We start from the raw sequence: 13,725 nt of genomic DNA, 5'->3' as shown, positions 1-13,725 counted from the left end.
TTTCTGTTTTTCATTTTTACTTAATGGAGACAAATGACACAATAATTAAGTTAAGTCTAACTTCACATTACACATGTTAACCTGCTGTGATGTTCACTGCAGAAGGAAAACTTCAGTGAGCCTTTGGCAGCTTGTAACGACATCAGTAAAGAGTGATTTAAATATATGTATTATCAAACTATATCAGTTTGTTCACAGCAGTCACACCCTGTTACACTGATGCTGCATGCAGGCACATGGGAATGATAAAGAGTTTCAACATTACAATACAATTGTAAATAATATTTGTTAGAGTTGAGGCTATATGTAAAAATGTCTAACACTATCTGTTGTCTTATGTGTCAGCCACACAACCAATTTGCTTATACAGAATCTCAGCTATGTAAAAAACAATAATGAATAATCTCCTTATGATTATTAACATAATTAAAGTTTTATTATACCTCATAATAAAGACGACACCAACAACATTGGATCTGCCAAGCAAATAAATGTAAATGTCAATATAGATTTCTTTACACATTTATAATGTAGTGAGAACAAAATGTCTACGGTAAAGGAAGGTCGGGTGCTTTCTCTCTTAAGACCCGTACATTGGAACTGAAACAACAACATACAAATACATGAATACAAATATTCATTAAACATTTAAAGCACAGAGGAGTTTACATTTCCATATAGAGAAATGTTAGTCCAGGTGAACAAACATCATAGCCTCCATGGCTAAACAGACACAGGAAGGAATGCCAACTAACGTAAATCAAACATTTAAAAGAACTGTAAATAATTATTTTTGATTGACAGGTGATCTCAACAGTGAAGAAATATCATAACAATCAGCTCTCAGCAACGAACACCGAGACGATGAGTTTAAATGAAACACCTTCACTTAAATGACTTCTCTCTATTTGAGTTTACAGAACTCTACAGTGTCTTCATAGGAGTAAAGCCAAAGTCCAGCATAGAGAGGCTGAGTGAATGTGGTCTGGACTCTGTGGAGGAGAGTCATGGTTTTACAGATGCGGTAGAAGGACAGAATACCTGCACTGTGATCCAGGTACACTCCTACTCTGGAGAACTGAGGACCTGAGATGTGAGTTTGGACTTTATTGTACCAAAAACTACAAGTGTTATTGTTATATGTTAATACCCAAGATTTGCTATTGAATCCAAATGCAGATTCAGTCCATGTCCCCGCTCTACTGATATCCTTGTATGCGACTGCTACTTTACCTCCTGTCCCTCTCATCTCCACCTCCCAGTAACAACGTCCAGTCAGACTCTCTCTACTTAAGACTTGAAAAGATTCAATGAATCTGTCTGGGTGACGAGAATAAAACTGTTTCTGTTTCATGAATGTTGCTCTTCTGTTCCCTTCAGATAATAACAGATACATGTTTGCGGTGTTTGAATCCAGTGTGATTTTACTTGAATATTTCAGGAATTCAGCTCTGGTCTTGGGCTGAGGTTTAGGCAGTAACACATCTACATCCCTCACCGTTAGTAAATGGTTTGTCCATGTCTCACTCAGAACGTCTTGTAGTTTATCTCTGACTTCTGACACAGCGGCGGTCACATCCTCAAAGTAGCGCAGAGGACGGACATTGGAGCTGGATGAGTGTGTAGATTCACCGAGGGACAGTGATGGGGAGTTGTGAAGAAACTCGATGTGATCCTCCGTGTGTGAGAATTGCTTCAGCTCAATGTCTTTCCGCTGCAGCTCAGCGATCTCCTGCTCCAACTTCTCCTGAAGCTCTTTAACTCGAGTCACTTCCAATGTCTGCTGGGATCTGACCTGCTGCTTCACATCAGAGCTTCTTTTCTCCATGACACGGATCAGCTCAGTGAAGATCTTGTCACTGTCCTCCGCTGCTTTATCAGCAGAGCGATTGATAGCCTCCACCTCCTGTTGAAGCAGCGTCACATCTTTCTCTCTGTCCTGGATTCTCTGCTGGATGTTTTGTTGACTCGCCTCGAGCTCTCTCTGTCTTTCAGTCCTTTCTGCTGCAGCTGAGACCATGTCGTGGCCTTTATGTTCAACCACAGAGCAGAGGTAACATATACACTGCTGATCAGTATGGCAGAACATCTTCATCACCTCATCGTGACGAGAGCACATGTTCTCCCGAAGCCTTTTGGAGGCGTCGACCAGCTTGTGTTTCTCAAATGTGGAAGATTCATAATGAGGCTGGAGATGTTTCTCACAGTAAGAGGCCAGACACACCCGACAGGACTTGAGGGCTTTCAGTTTTCTCCCAGTGCAGATATCACAGGCCGCATCTTCAGGTCCAGCATAGCAGTGACCAGCAGGAGCAGCTTGGAGTCCAGTCTTCTTTAGTTCCTCCACTAAAACTGCTAACATGATGTTTTTCACCAGGACAGCCCTTGGTGTGAATGTCTGCCTGCACTGAGGGCAGCTGTGGCTTTTCTTCTCATCCTTTCCATCCCAGAAGCTTTGAATACAGTTCATGCAGTAGCTGTGTCCACAGGGAATAGCCACCGGATCCCTCAGTAGATCCAGACAGATCGAACAAGAGAAGGCTTCACAGTCCAGCTGAACTCCTTTCTGCGCCATTTCACCTCTCAGTGGCAACAACTGTGTGAGTTTCACTTTCCTAGAACTGAAACTAGTTTGTGCTCTGATCTAAATAACCTGCAGTGAATGGGGCTTCTGCACTTCACCACGTGCTGCTTACACCCATCTTCAAAGTGTAGATCTGAAGGGGAGGGGACAAGGAAATATATGAGCAGGAAGAAGAGGGAGGAGTTATCAAACTATGAATCATTCCAGGAAGAGGAGTGGTTTGAAATAGATATGCGTACTGTGTGTTTTACATTTGTTTACAACAGAGCTCACCTTATCACTGGTTTGAAGAGTTTGCACCCTAAACATGTAACGTTTAGGTGGCAAATTGTTCAAATCTGAGGGTATGGAGATCTGTTGTGTCTCATCAGTTATGTTAACTGTGTTCATGTTTAGTGTTTAGGTTAGGCTTTTGTTTAGTTTCATGTTAGGCTGTGGTTGTCATGTGCACTTTGTGTAGTTAGATTCACTCATGTCTAGTCTCGTCGTGCACTTCCTGTTTTGTTTTGAAATGTTCCCTTCCCCTTGTGTCATGTCTTGTTTTACTTCCTTCCTTGTTGTGTTTGTCTGCTCTGCCCCTGATTGTTTCCACCTGTGCCCTCTCACCTCATGTTTAAATAGTCCTGTCCCCCCCCCCCTTGTCTTGTGCCAGTTCGTACTTGTTCATGTGTCGTGAGTCTCGGCCAGTGATCAGGTCAGGTTTTGTTAAAGTTTAGCTTTTTCCATGTGCCTTATTGTGAGAGTCTTTGTTTTGTATTTAGATTTTTGATATCCTCTTAGAGAGTGATCTTTTGTTTCTTTGTTCTCCTCCTGGTCAGTGATGGTTTATTCGATACTTTGATTGTTTAGTACTTTGGTTTTCAGTAAATTATTTTGTTACTTTACATCCGTCTCGGAGTCGTGCTTTTGAGTTCCCCATTCTTGTGACTGAGTTCCTTAACAAGATCTCTCCCAAGTTTTCAAATGTCCGCAGTTATTCTGTAATTCAGTTTAATCAAACCTTTTTATTCACTACAATAATTTAAGAACAATACATGAAAGACTGAACTAATCCCTTCTGTAAAGGTAATACAACTCTAATCTGCAGAGCAGCTGAAATACAACATAAATCTTGATTTCTTATTTAACAACATGGAAATTCTTGCAACTGTGGGAAATCATGAATTTATCACCAAACTCAGTATTACTTCCTTATGTGTGGAAACATGAACTTTTCACTAAACTTAGTATCACTTGATTAATCTTAGGTTAACTGCACTTTTATACTTTGATTTATGTGCTATATGCATCACTATGATTATTGTTATACTTTTATACCATGATTGAGGTACCATACACATTACTATGTATGATGTTGTATTCTCATGCTTTTGAATCAGAACTGTATGCAATGCTATGTTGGAAAGATTAAGAACACACTGAGTTTCCAACCTTGACCCACTTGGGTGAATGAAGCTAGCTTTGTTTAGAATGTGACCAGATAAGGTATGCGGGAGGAAAAGATGCCATTCCATTATCATAGCAGGTGTTGTTCTGAACGGTAGTAACCCAAGACATGAGAAGACCTTGAGAGTAAGCAGAAATCTACTATCTAGCTCGTATGCATGAATACCTTGACTGTTCAGCCTAAGTTCCAAAATGTAATCCGACACCAAAGATGAAATTGTTCCAAGAGGCATGGACACGACTACCGCACCAAAGAAGGGGCCATCATTGGATGGTGGCCTACACCGACCAATAAGAAGAAACATCCCTCTTGCTTATACAGAATCTCAGCTATGTAAAAAAACAATGAATAATCTCCTTATGATCATTAACATAATTAAAGTTGTATTATACCTCATAACAAAGACGACACCAACAACATTGGATCTGCCAAACAAATGTAAATGTCAATATAGATTTCTTTACACATTTATAATGTAGTGAGAACAAAATGTCTACGGTAAAGGAAGGTCGGGTGCATTCTCTCTTAAGACCCGTACATTGAAACTGAAACAACAACATACAAATACATGAATACAAATATTCATTAAACATTTAAAGCACAGAGGAGTTTACATTTCCATATAGAGAAATGTTAGTCCAGGTGAACAAACATCATCCTGAGCAGTGATAGCCTCCATGGCTAAACAGACACAGGAAGGAATGCCAACTAATGTAACTCAAACATTTAAAAGAACTGTAAATAATTATTTTTGATTGACAGGTGATCTCAGCAGTGAAGACATAGGGGTGTGTTTTACACTTGTTTACAACAGAGCTCACCTTAACACTGGTTTGAAGAGTTTGCACCCTAAACATTTAGCTTTTAGGTGGCAAACTGTTCAAATCTGAGGGTATGGAGATCTCTCCCAAGTTTTCAAACTTTTTTATTCACTACAATAATTTGAGAACAATACATGAAAGACTGAACTAATCCCTTCTGTAAAGGTAATACAACTCTAATCTGCAGAGCAACTGAAATACAACATAAAAATCCTCATTTATATACTAATTCTATCTCCTAATACGGAGCCTGCTGGCGCTCACCTCACATTTTCTCCCTACACTTAATTATCGCCTGTTTACCGTTTCCTGCTCACAGTCATATATCAATGCATACTGGGGTCATCCTGTTCCACTCCTGCTGTTTCTCAAGTATTTAGCTGCATTCCATGATGGTTTATTAACTTACTATAAACCTCCCTATTCTGTCTAATACAATGTTTTATTAAAGAAATGCATGGTTTTCAGTCTATTAATTAACTTCATGCTTGATCTAAAACCATACAGAAAGCTTTTTTCCACAGTGTCGTAACATGAGGGTCATCTACGAATCCAAAATAAATATTATCTTGTGTTCAACTTTTCCAGAGCTTTCAATTGCATCTCGTGGTTTTTGTCAGCCATTTCATTAAAGGTTACAGCCGAGCCACTTGCTCCAAAGAAATACGGGGCAGTATGTCACCTCTAAACTGGTCCATACAATCTCTAATGTTTATATTTTAGTAGTAGTAGTTTGGCATATTCATTATGTATTGCATTTACTCCTATGTACTGTCTGTCATCTGGCCTCCTGGCAGCTGTGAGGACGAGGCGAGGTGGTGCGGGTGGTTTTTCTCGTTTCTGTCACTTTGAATGTAATCCAATAAACAAATTACAACACAGACACGGAACATGGCTGTAATATGTACAAGCGAGTGAGGCAGCTGTACTTCTTCTCCCTCTGTACTGAGGGCAGACTGGAGCTACAGTGTTCTTTAAAGTTAAATCTTAATCAGAAGGAACTACAACTGTCAAATAAATGTAGTGTAGTAAAAAGGTACAATGTTTTCTTCTAAAAAACAAGTACAGCATGCTTGAGTTAATGTACTTAGTTATATTACTTTATATTATTATTCTGTACTTTGTACGTCAATGATATCCAGAACTTTTATTAAATGCACAGCTGCACAAATGCACAACAATCTGTTATTTGTGTTTAAATATACAGTATCACTCAGATTTTCTTCACAACATCATGTTATGTGTGTAAAGAAAGGTGTGTTAAACATAATTACCGTAAATGACCTACTATTGGCCTGTTATGCAGTCACCAGAGCAGCAGATGAGGGGTGAGTTTGCTGCTGAATGCTGCGCCTTGCATCATACACCAATGAGTCAACAGTGGGCCGGTCCGGGAACAGGCAGGCATACAGACAGCATTTGAACCCCGATGATTAAACAAGCATATTACACTAAGGCTACTTATTTAACTCCCGCTGGAAACGAACTATTTCAACAACAAAAAATCCGAACAAGCGGTTTTACAAACAAACAGTGCGAGCAGGAAGTGTGTTGGTTGGGACTGGAGCTATGATTGCGGACATGGAGGAGCAGGAAGACGAACTGCTCGCCTTCCATAGCATTTTTGATTCGGAGGAGTTCGTCCAGGATGAGTCGAAGTCTGCCGGAGAAATCCGAGTATCTGTTGAGCTGCCTGCAGACTTCACTGTGGTTCTGAAAGAAGGTAAATAAGCCGGCTAGAGAAATAGGAAATTGAGGTGGTGAAGGGTGTGGATTATAAAAGCACGTTAACATTATGTTCATCAATTTGTTTTGCATGAGAGACTAAATTAGACATTGTATGGCCCTTCATCTAAACAAAATAATAATGTTTGGAACAATGTTATACAAACAGTGTTGGGAAGGTTACTTTTGAAATGTAATAGGTTACAGATTAATCGTTACCCTTCATCAAACTAATGTTACTTATTAGGCTATATTTGATTAATTTTCTTTCATTACAAGTGATATGTACATGTAGCTAGTTACTCCCCAACACTGATTACAAATCATAATAATTTTAGGAAATGTTTAAATTTGAATTTGAATTTTCAAAAATCTGTCTCATCACAAATGTCCAAAAAAAGTGTCAAAGCATGAGAAATAATGTGGAAACCAGGAATGTTTCTTTTAGTATTGTATATTTAACATGTGTAATTCACTTTGATCATGTTGTCTTATCGTTTTATTTTCCTAAGGCGAAACACTGAGGCAATATGTCATATCATTCCTCCCACCTCTGCTTCTGACCTTTGAACTCCCTGAGGATTACCCATCCTGCTCCCCTCCCTCCTTCACCCTCACCTGCAGCTGGCTGACACACACACAGGTAATCAGTACAAGCCATTTGGGTCCATTAAAACTTGATTGGTCACATTTACAACCTGCCTGTCAGAGAGAGATGCATGCAGATTGCAGAGGGTCAACAAAGATTACATCAGTCTATTTGCCCTCACCTCCCACAGCTCTCTGCACTGAGTGCTCAGCTCACTGATCTCTACCAGGCCACCGGGGGCGCTGTGGTGCTCTTCTCCTGGGTACAGTTTCTTAAAGAAGATGCCCTTAGGTTCCTGGACATCCATACTCTGCTGGAGCTCCCCTCTGATGAACACACCACCGAGTACTCATTAAATGCTGCACCCTCAGAGCCAAAGAACAATCAACACACTCCAAAGTCAGGACCCACAGAAAGTTGTGATGTCTCAGACCCGAACATATCTGCACCATCCTTGATTCTTGCTGATGGCCATGATCCTTCAGCCGCAGACTCTCAGGGAGCTGTGGCATTGATCCAAAACACTTCTAATGATTCTATCCAAATTGCACCTGCCTCAGACGTGAGGAAGGCTGAACAGATTTCAGAGTTTACAGCTGACTGCCAGAATGAACTGTCCGATCAAAGAGTCCAGGAAGATTTCTTAAAAGAAGTGGATGTTTCAGCCTCATTATTACTTCCCTCTAGCTCCTCAGACCCGCTAGATCTAAGTGAACAAGGAGCTGCTTCTCTGCCAATCCACCCCAGAGAATCCCCTCAGAATGAAGACCAAACGCTCTCTGGTCTCTCCCTAACTCCGTCACAAACTCTCCTCTCCCAGCTGTTGATCTATAACGCGTCCCAGAAACGGAAAGCTTTTGCCACCACGGTGTTTGACTGTGGCGTGTGTTTTGAGGGCTGGCTCGGCTCGGACTGTGTGCAGTTGCCCGAGTGTGGTCACATCTTCTGCCAGGGCTGTCTCGCCAAGTTCTGCAAGCTCCAGATAATGGAGGGGAATGTCCGGAGTGTCATCTGTCCTGAGGCAGACTGCTCTGCCACCCCTACACCTGCACAGGTACAGATCTGTTCTCTATGCCAAGCTCAGCTTCTTCTTCAAGCTCTTTCTTTGAGGCTTTGGGGTGCTAAAGCCTATGCTGAAAAAAAGTATGTACCGGTAGATCATTTACTGAAGTAAACGTAGCAATACTACAATTTCAAAATCCATTACAAGAAAAAGGCTTGCATTCAAAATGTTACTTACTGTTAGTAAGAAGTCTTACTTAAAATAGTCCTAAAAGTCCTCAAATTGATTATTCATACATTTACATGTAAGTAATATTTCAATCAATTGAGCTGAAGCACAGTTTTAAAATAATTGTATAATTTGTTTAATAATAATAATAATTTTACTTCTAGTTTACAATAGCTGTTTAAAGAAATGTAGTGGAGTAAAAAATATATATTCTCTAACAAAAGTATAAACTGGATGGAAAATGGAAACAGTAAAGTATCGCAAAGAACTGTACCTAGTAGTACAGTACTTGAGAAAATGTCCCGATTTACTTTCCACCACTGGAGATGTAGATGCGATTTCTGTTCGAAAAACTATTTAAAATACTCTTTCTACATTTCTGCATGCACACTATGGCATGTTTGACATGCAATTTCTTGTTACTTATTCATACATTATATGCAGATATACACTAATACTTATCTGCAAAAAGCTAATATCGGCCGATATATTGGTACAGCACAACAAAACACACTATTTATTAGCAAAAATACATCACTTGCATTTCAACTTAGATTAACTGACTTCCCTGACACACTCTTTCTCTGTTTCCCCGTGTTGTAGGTGAAGAGTCTGGTAGGGGAGGAGCTGTTCAGCCGCTATGATCGTCTCCTGCTACAGTCAACTCTGGACTGCATGCCTGGTGAGTTTCCCTTATATTTTCTCCCTTAAATGATATTCTATATCAGCCTTTATACAGCAGAATGAATGGGGAAGAATTTGATGTTACATTTTAATCATGTGATGTTCAGCTGCTATTCTTAAGAAAACTGTGAAAACAAGACTTATAATAAACAAATGAATAAACCAGACAGAAATACATTTTTAGCACCTTATTAATTAAAAAACAAATCTAAATTTACATTGGGTTCATTGAGGAGTCTCTTCTTTCCTCCCCCCCTCGTAGATGTGGTGTACTGCCCTCGGCCTTCCTGTGGTTCGGCCGTCATTGTGGAGAAGTCCAGCAGTGCAGCCCTGTGCTCTGTGTGCGGCTTTGCCTTCTGTGTCACCTGCAGGAAAACTTACCATGGAACAGATGAATGTCGGGCAAAGAGGAACATGAAAATACATGAACTACAGGAAGTCAATGCAGACCTGCCACAGTCACAAGGTACACAATCATATACGTGTATGCAACCTTCATTTGTAAAGTAACTAGTAACTGAAGCTTTCAAAATAATTGTAGTGAAGTCAAAATTACAATATTTTCCTCTGAAATGGAACAGAGAAGACGTCTTAAGTACAGTTAAAAGTAGTATCGTGGCTTTCTGATTTTTTTAAATTGTAAAAATAACCTTTTAACCGGAAAAGCACTTTGTGCTTAAGCTTGAAGCTTGATTGCTATATAAATAACTTTTTTTAAATTTATTTTAATTTTTTATCATTGATATTACAAGTACCTCAAATTTGTACTTTAGTAAATGTACTTTTCACCACTGGTTTGTGTGGATGCAGACGTGTCTGGATGTGTATCTGACACAGTGTTCTGTGTTGTCGTGTGTCTCAGAGGGGTTGATGGCTCTCTGGGACGACTATGCCAGTGGAAGTAAGGAGAGGCAGCGTTTGCTGGAGATCAGATACGGCCGCAGTACAATGCGGGGCACTGTGGAAAACTGTCTGAGTGAAGACTGGGTGACCTTCAACAGCAAGAACTGTCCTCACTGCTTCTGCAGAATACAGGTATTCACTTACTGTTCACATTTGAAGAATTTAAAGCTAGACTGCAGAACTTCCCGCACTCTATCTTTAATTGCACACATACACATTGACTCATGAGCGCAGACAATCATGTGTTTACATTTTTTATTCCAATTGAAAGTTCTGACTGCTTTAGACCACTGTGTCTGTGCTAATGCATATGTTGTTGTGTTCTGTGTTGTAGAAGGACAGAGGATGTAACATAATGACGTGCTCTCAGTGCAGACAGTTGTTCTGCTGGGCCTGCCTCACCAGACTGGGAACACATCGTGCAGGCAGTAATCACTTTGAGGGGTCTGCCTGCTCTCTCTACCAATACTATCCGGTATAGTGCTTTGGCTACCTTTGCCGCCAGCCAAATGTTGCCTATGGTATATGCTGTGTTCAAAACACTTTGGTTTTTAAGTGCACTTTAGACAAATACTTGACAATGCACATAAATGCTGATTTTCAAAAGACAAACATGTATAATAATGTGGAGCATGTTGCCAATATTTACCATCTCAACACAGTCTGAATGGTGTCAGTGGTGGAAGAAATATAAATACTATAATTATTCGATTAGAATTATTTATGCATTAATGTGTAAGCATCAATAATGTTGCATCTGGTAACGTGGGGGATAATGTTAACTACTCTACTATATACTGCAGGGTACAATAATCTATCAAACCTACTTCAACACTATACTTAAATACAATACTGCACTACATGTACTGGAACATGTACACTGAAAACATTATAGGATGTATGGTATTTTGCTACAGAGGGGCCAACAAAGTCATTTAGTCACAATTCATACAAAAAAGCCAAAAATATTTTGTTAATTAAAAATTAAAGTGATACATTTATATTAGGGCTGTCGAATTAGCGCGTTCATTTCTATTAATTAATCACAGAAAAAAATAACGCGACAAAGAAATTAACGCAGATTAATAGCAGAATTTTAATTAATATTCAAAATCCATTTGAATATTTTGAAATGCTTCTCACAGAAAATATTGATATATGCGATTAATTTAGATTAATTTAGATTAATTAATCACAAAGTTTGTAATTAATTAGATCTTTTTTTTAATCGCTTGACAGCCCCAATTTCTATCAATGATTTCTACTGAAGCTTGACAGTCATTCACAAAACCACACCAAGTGTCTTACCGTGTCATGTCCAGTAGAGGATGCTAAATAACAAGAATGTCAGGAAAGCTTGGGCACACTCTCAAATAACTTTACAAGAGATCCCTTTTAGTGTTATCAAGAAAATGCACTTTTCATAAAAACATGCTTTATCATTCAGTATATAATAATGAAACAATACTTTGATTAATTGATTAATCGTTCCCTAAGCCTGTGAGGACGTCTTCGAATGTCTTATTGTGTTCGACCAACAGTCTAAAACCCAAACATATTCAGTTTACTGTATCAGACTAAGAAAACAAGCAGCTATTTACATTTGGGATGCTGAAACCAGTTACTGTTTACTTTTCTGTGAATAAACTAATTGATTAAGCAACTAATCATATTTTATCTTACATCTTATCGAATGAATTGTTCTACCTGAGTCTTAGCTTTGCAATAATTTAACTGCTATAATGTTCTGAAGCTATGAGACAAAGCGTACTGTAAAATGTAAAAGTGTGATATTTTTAATAAATGGTGCCTAAAAGTTCTTCTTGCACTATTGCAATTTGCACACTTGTATGTACGCATGCACTTAAAGGAAACACTTTGTTTCTTTAATGTTAGTACTCGTGTTTGATTTTGCATTATTTTTTGTACCATGTGGTTCATTCATGTACTGCTGTTGTGACATGCGAACTTCCCCCAGGGGGTAAATAAAATATATCTATCTATCTAAACTTCTTTATCAGCAAATGTCATCCTTGTAAGTAATGTCATGGTAACTTTTCAGCTTATAATCAACACAGTTGTAGACATTCGTTGCAAAGACTTCTGGGAAACCTTTTAGCCTCAAACATTGTATAGGTACATATTCAGCCCCTATTCTTCCAAAATACACAGTGTATATGTATTTTAAATGCCTTCAAAGGGGCACCCTGCAGGTAATTATTGGCCGTTTTGCATATACTCACTGATTGATTTCCTGTTTTTTAAACATCTCCCTCCCTTCCTCCACTGTTCTCTCATAACAGTGGAACAAAGACCACTGATGCATGTCCCCAGGCTGTCTGAGACATGATCGGAAATCTACAGCTGTCTTTCATATTAAGCCAAAAAATACTGGCCCTCTCTATTGCTGCCTCTCTTTGTTGTTTGTGTCTGTGTTTCTGTGTGTGTGTGTGTGTGTGTGTGTGTGTGTGTGTGTGTGTGTTTCTGTGTCTCTTCCAGGAAAAATCCAATTTCCACACAGGGGTCATCACTTCCTCGTGAATGTCTAAACAACTGTTTGCCTTACAGACCCACAGTCCTCTAGGAGGGCCTGGAGGGCTGTGGTCATGTGTTTGTGGTTGTCAATTAAAAGAATGTGTAATTACTGCATAATACATAGCTCCTTTTGCTGTCTGTGAATGGGTTACATACTAGCCAATACATTTGAGTTGGTAGGGACCAAAAACAGCTAAAAGGAGATTGAATATTGGACTCCCTCCTCAGTTGCTCTCCCTGAGGGTTCTTCAATTTTTTCTTTTTTGGAAGTTTTTCCTTGTGCTAAGGACAGAAGGTGTCGTATCCTGTACAGTCTGTAAATCCCACTGAGACAAATGTGTAATTTGTGATATTGGGCTATATAAATAAATTTGATTCGATTTGATTTGAAAAACACCGCAACGTTTATGACAATGTAGAACTGTAAATGCTGGATGTGGAAATAAGTAACTGTTCTCCATATCAACTTAAAAGGTAATGATTAAAAAGTTTTGTACACAACTTGTTTCCACTGCCCCGCTGTTATTGCAGGTTTAAATTGTCATTGTATTGATACTCTAAGATAATTTATTCAAGAATTTACTAAAGGCATTTAATATAATGACAAAGACAAACGTATTAACTATATGGCATCAATCTTGCCACTTGGAAAGGGCTTTTAAATTCAAATTAAACTATATGGTGCATAAAGCTGCAGCTGTGCTAATGACTGCAGTGCAGTGTTTTATATGTTTAATCAACACATGTATTTGTGGCAAAACACCTGAAGTGAATTCCCTGATTGGGGCGTGGCCACAGGTGTAACCTCTAACCTCTAATTGATTCCTTGATCAGCACGCATACATGTTGTGTTTTCCCTGTAAGATTTGACTCAAGAAACTCAAGTGAAGCCATTGAACCCAACCAGGTGGGTATCAGACTAACATCCCTTTTTCACAGTTTAACATGTCATTGAAGCAAACACACAGGAGTAACAGCAACATTATTAACAACTGCCTTACGTTTTCACCACCCTGGAAGACTCAATAAACCTTTTGAGAAGACATTTTGACATTGCACAGTATGAAGTTTAAACAGTGAAATGAATGATGTCTCAATTCGTTTAAATCTTTTTGATTGACGAATTGAAAAGCAACAAATAGAAGATATGATAAGTGGTATTGAATGATTTGGAATCAAGTAAGCTATTCATCCTTCCTGTAGTTG

General features: G+C 39.0%; 2 protein-coding genes across 2 annotated transcripts; one reads left to right on the top strand and one right to left on the bottom strand.

Annotated features, from left to right (window-relative positions):
- Positions 1-34: 34 nt before the first annotated feature.
- On the bottom strand, positions 35-2,688 carry LOC115007213 (tripartite motif-containing protein 16-like). The gene has a single exon (XM_029429974.1). It carries the CDS (start codon positions 2,573-2,575, stop codon positions 905-907), a length of 1,671 nt encoding a protein of 556 aa, XP_029285834.1. The 5' UTR covers positions 2,576-2,688; the 3' UTR covers positions 35-904.
- Positions 2,689-6,285: 3,597 nt separating this feature from the next.
- Positions 6,286-11,035, top strand: LOC115007232 (E3 ubiquitin-protein ligase RNF14-like). Its single transcript, XM_029430005.1, has 7 exons — positions 6,286-6,575; positions 7,090-7,220; positions 7,357-8,220; positions 9,001-9,079; positions 9,344-9,547; positions 9,944-10,116; positions 10,319-11,035. The coding sequence occupies exons 1-7, from the start codon at positions 6,422-6,424 to the stop codon at positions 10,463-10,465; spliced, it is 1,752 nt and encodes a 583-aa protein (XP_029285865.1). The 5' UTR covers positions 6,286-6,421; the 3' UTR covers positions 10,466-11,035.
- Positions 11,036-13,725: the final 2,690 nt, after the last annotated feature.

The sequence above is a fragment of the Cottoperca gobio genome, chromosome 4 (assembly GCF_900634415.1).
Source record: "Cottoperca gobio chromosome 4, fCotGob3.1, whole genome shotgun sequence".
Lineage (NCBI taxonomy): Eukaryota > Metazoa > Chordata > Actinopteri > Perciformes > Bovichtidae > Cottoperca > Cottoperca gobio.
The sequence above is the reverse complement of the archived record's forward strand: the minus strand, read 5'-3'. Positions and strand labels throughout refer to the sequence as shown.

Coding starts and splice junctions, on each gene's coding strand:
- LOC115007213 (XM_029429974.1), bottom strand. CDS start 2,575: ATGGCGCAGAAAGGAGTTCAGCTGGACTGTGAAGCCTTCTCTTGTTCG.
- LOC115007232 (XM_029430005.1), top strand. CDS start 6,422: ATGATTGCGGACATGGAGGAGCAGGAAGACGAACTGCTCGCCTTCCAT. Junction 8,221..9,000: donor CCACCCCTACACCTGCACAG/GTACAGATCTGT, acceptor CCCGTGTTGTAG/GTGAAGAGTCTGGTAGGGGA. Junction 9,080..9,343: donor AACTCTGGACTGCATGCCTG/GTGAGTTTCCCT, acceptor CCCCCCTCGTAG/ATGTGGTGTACTGCCCTCGG.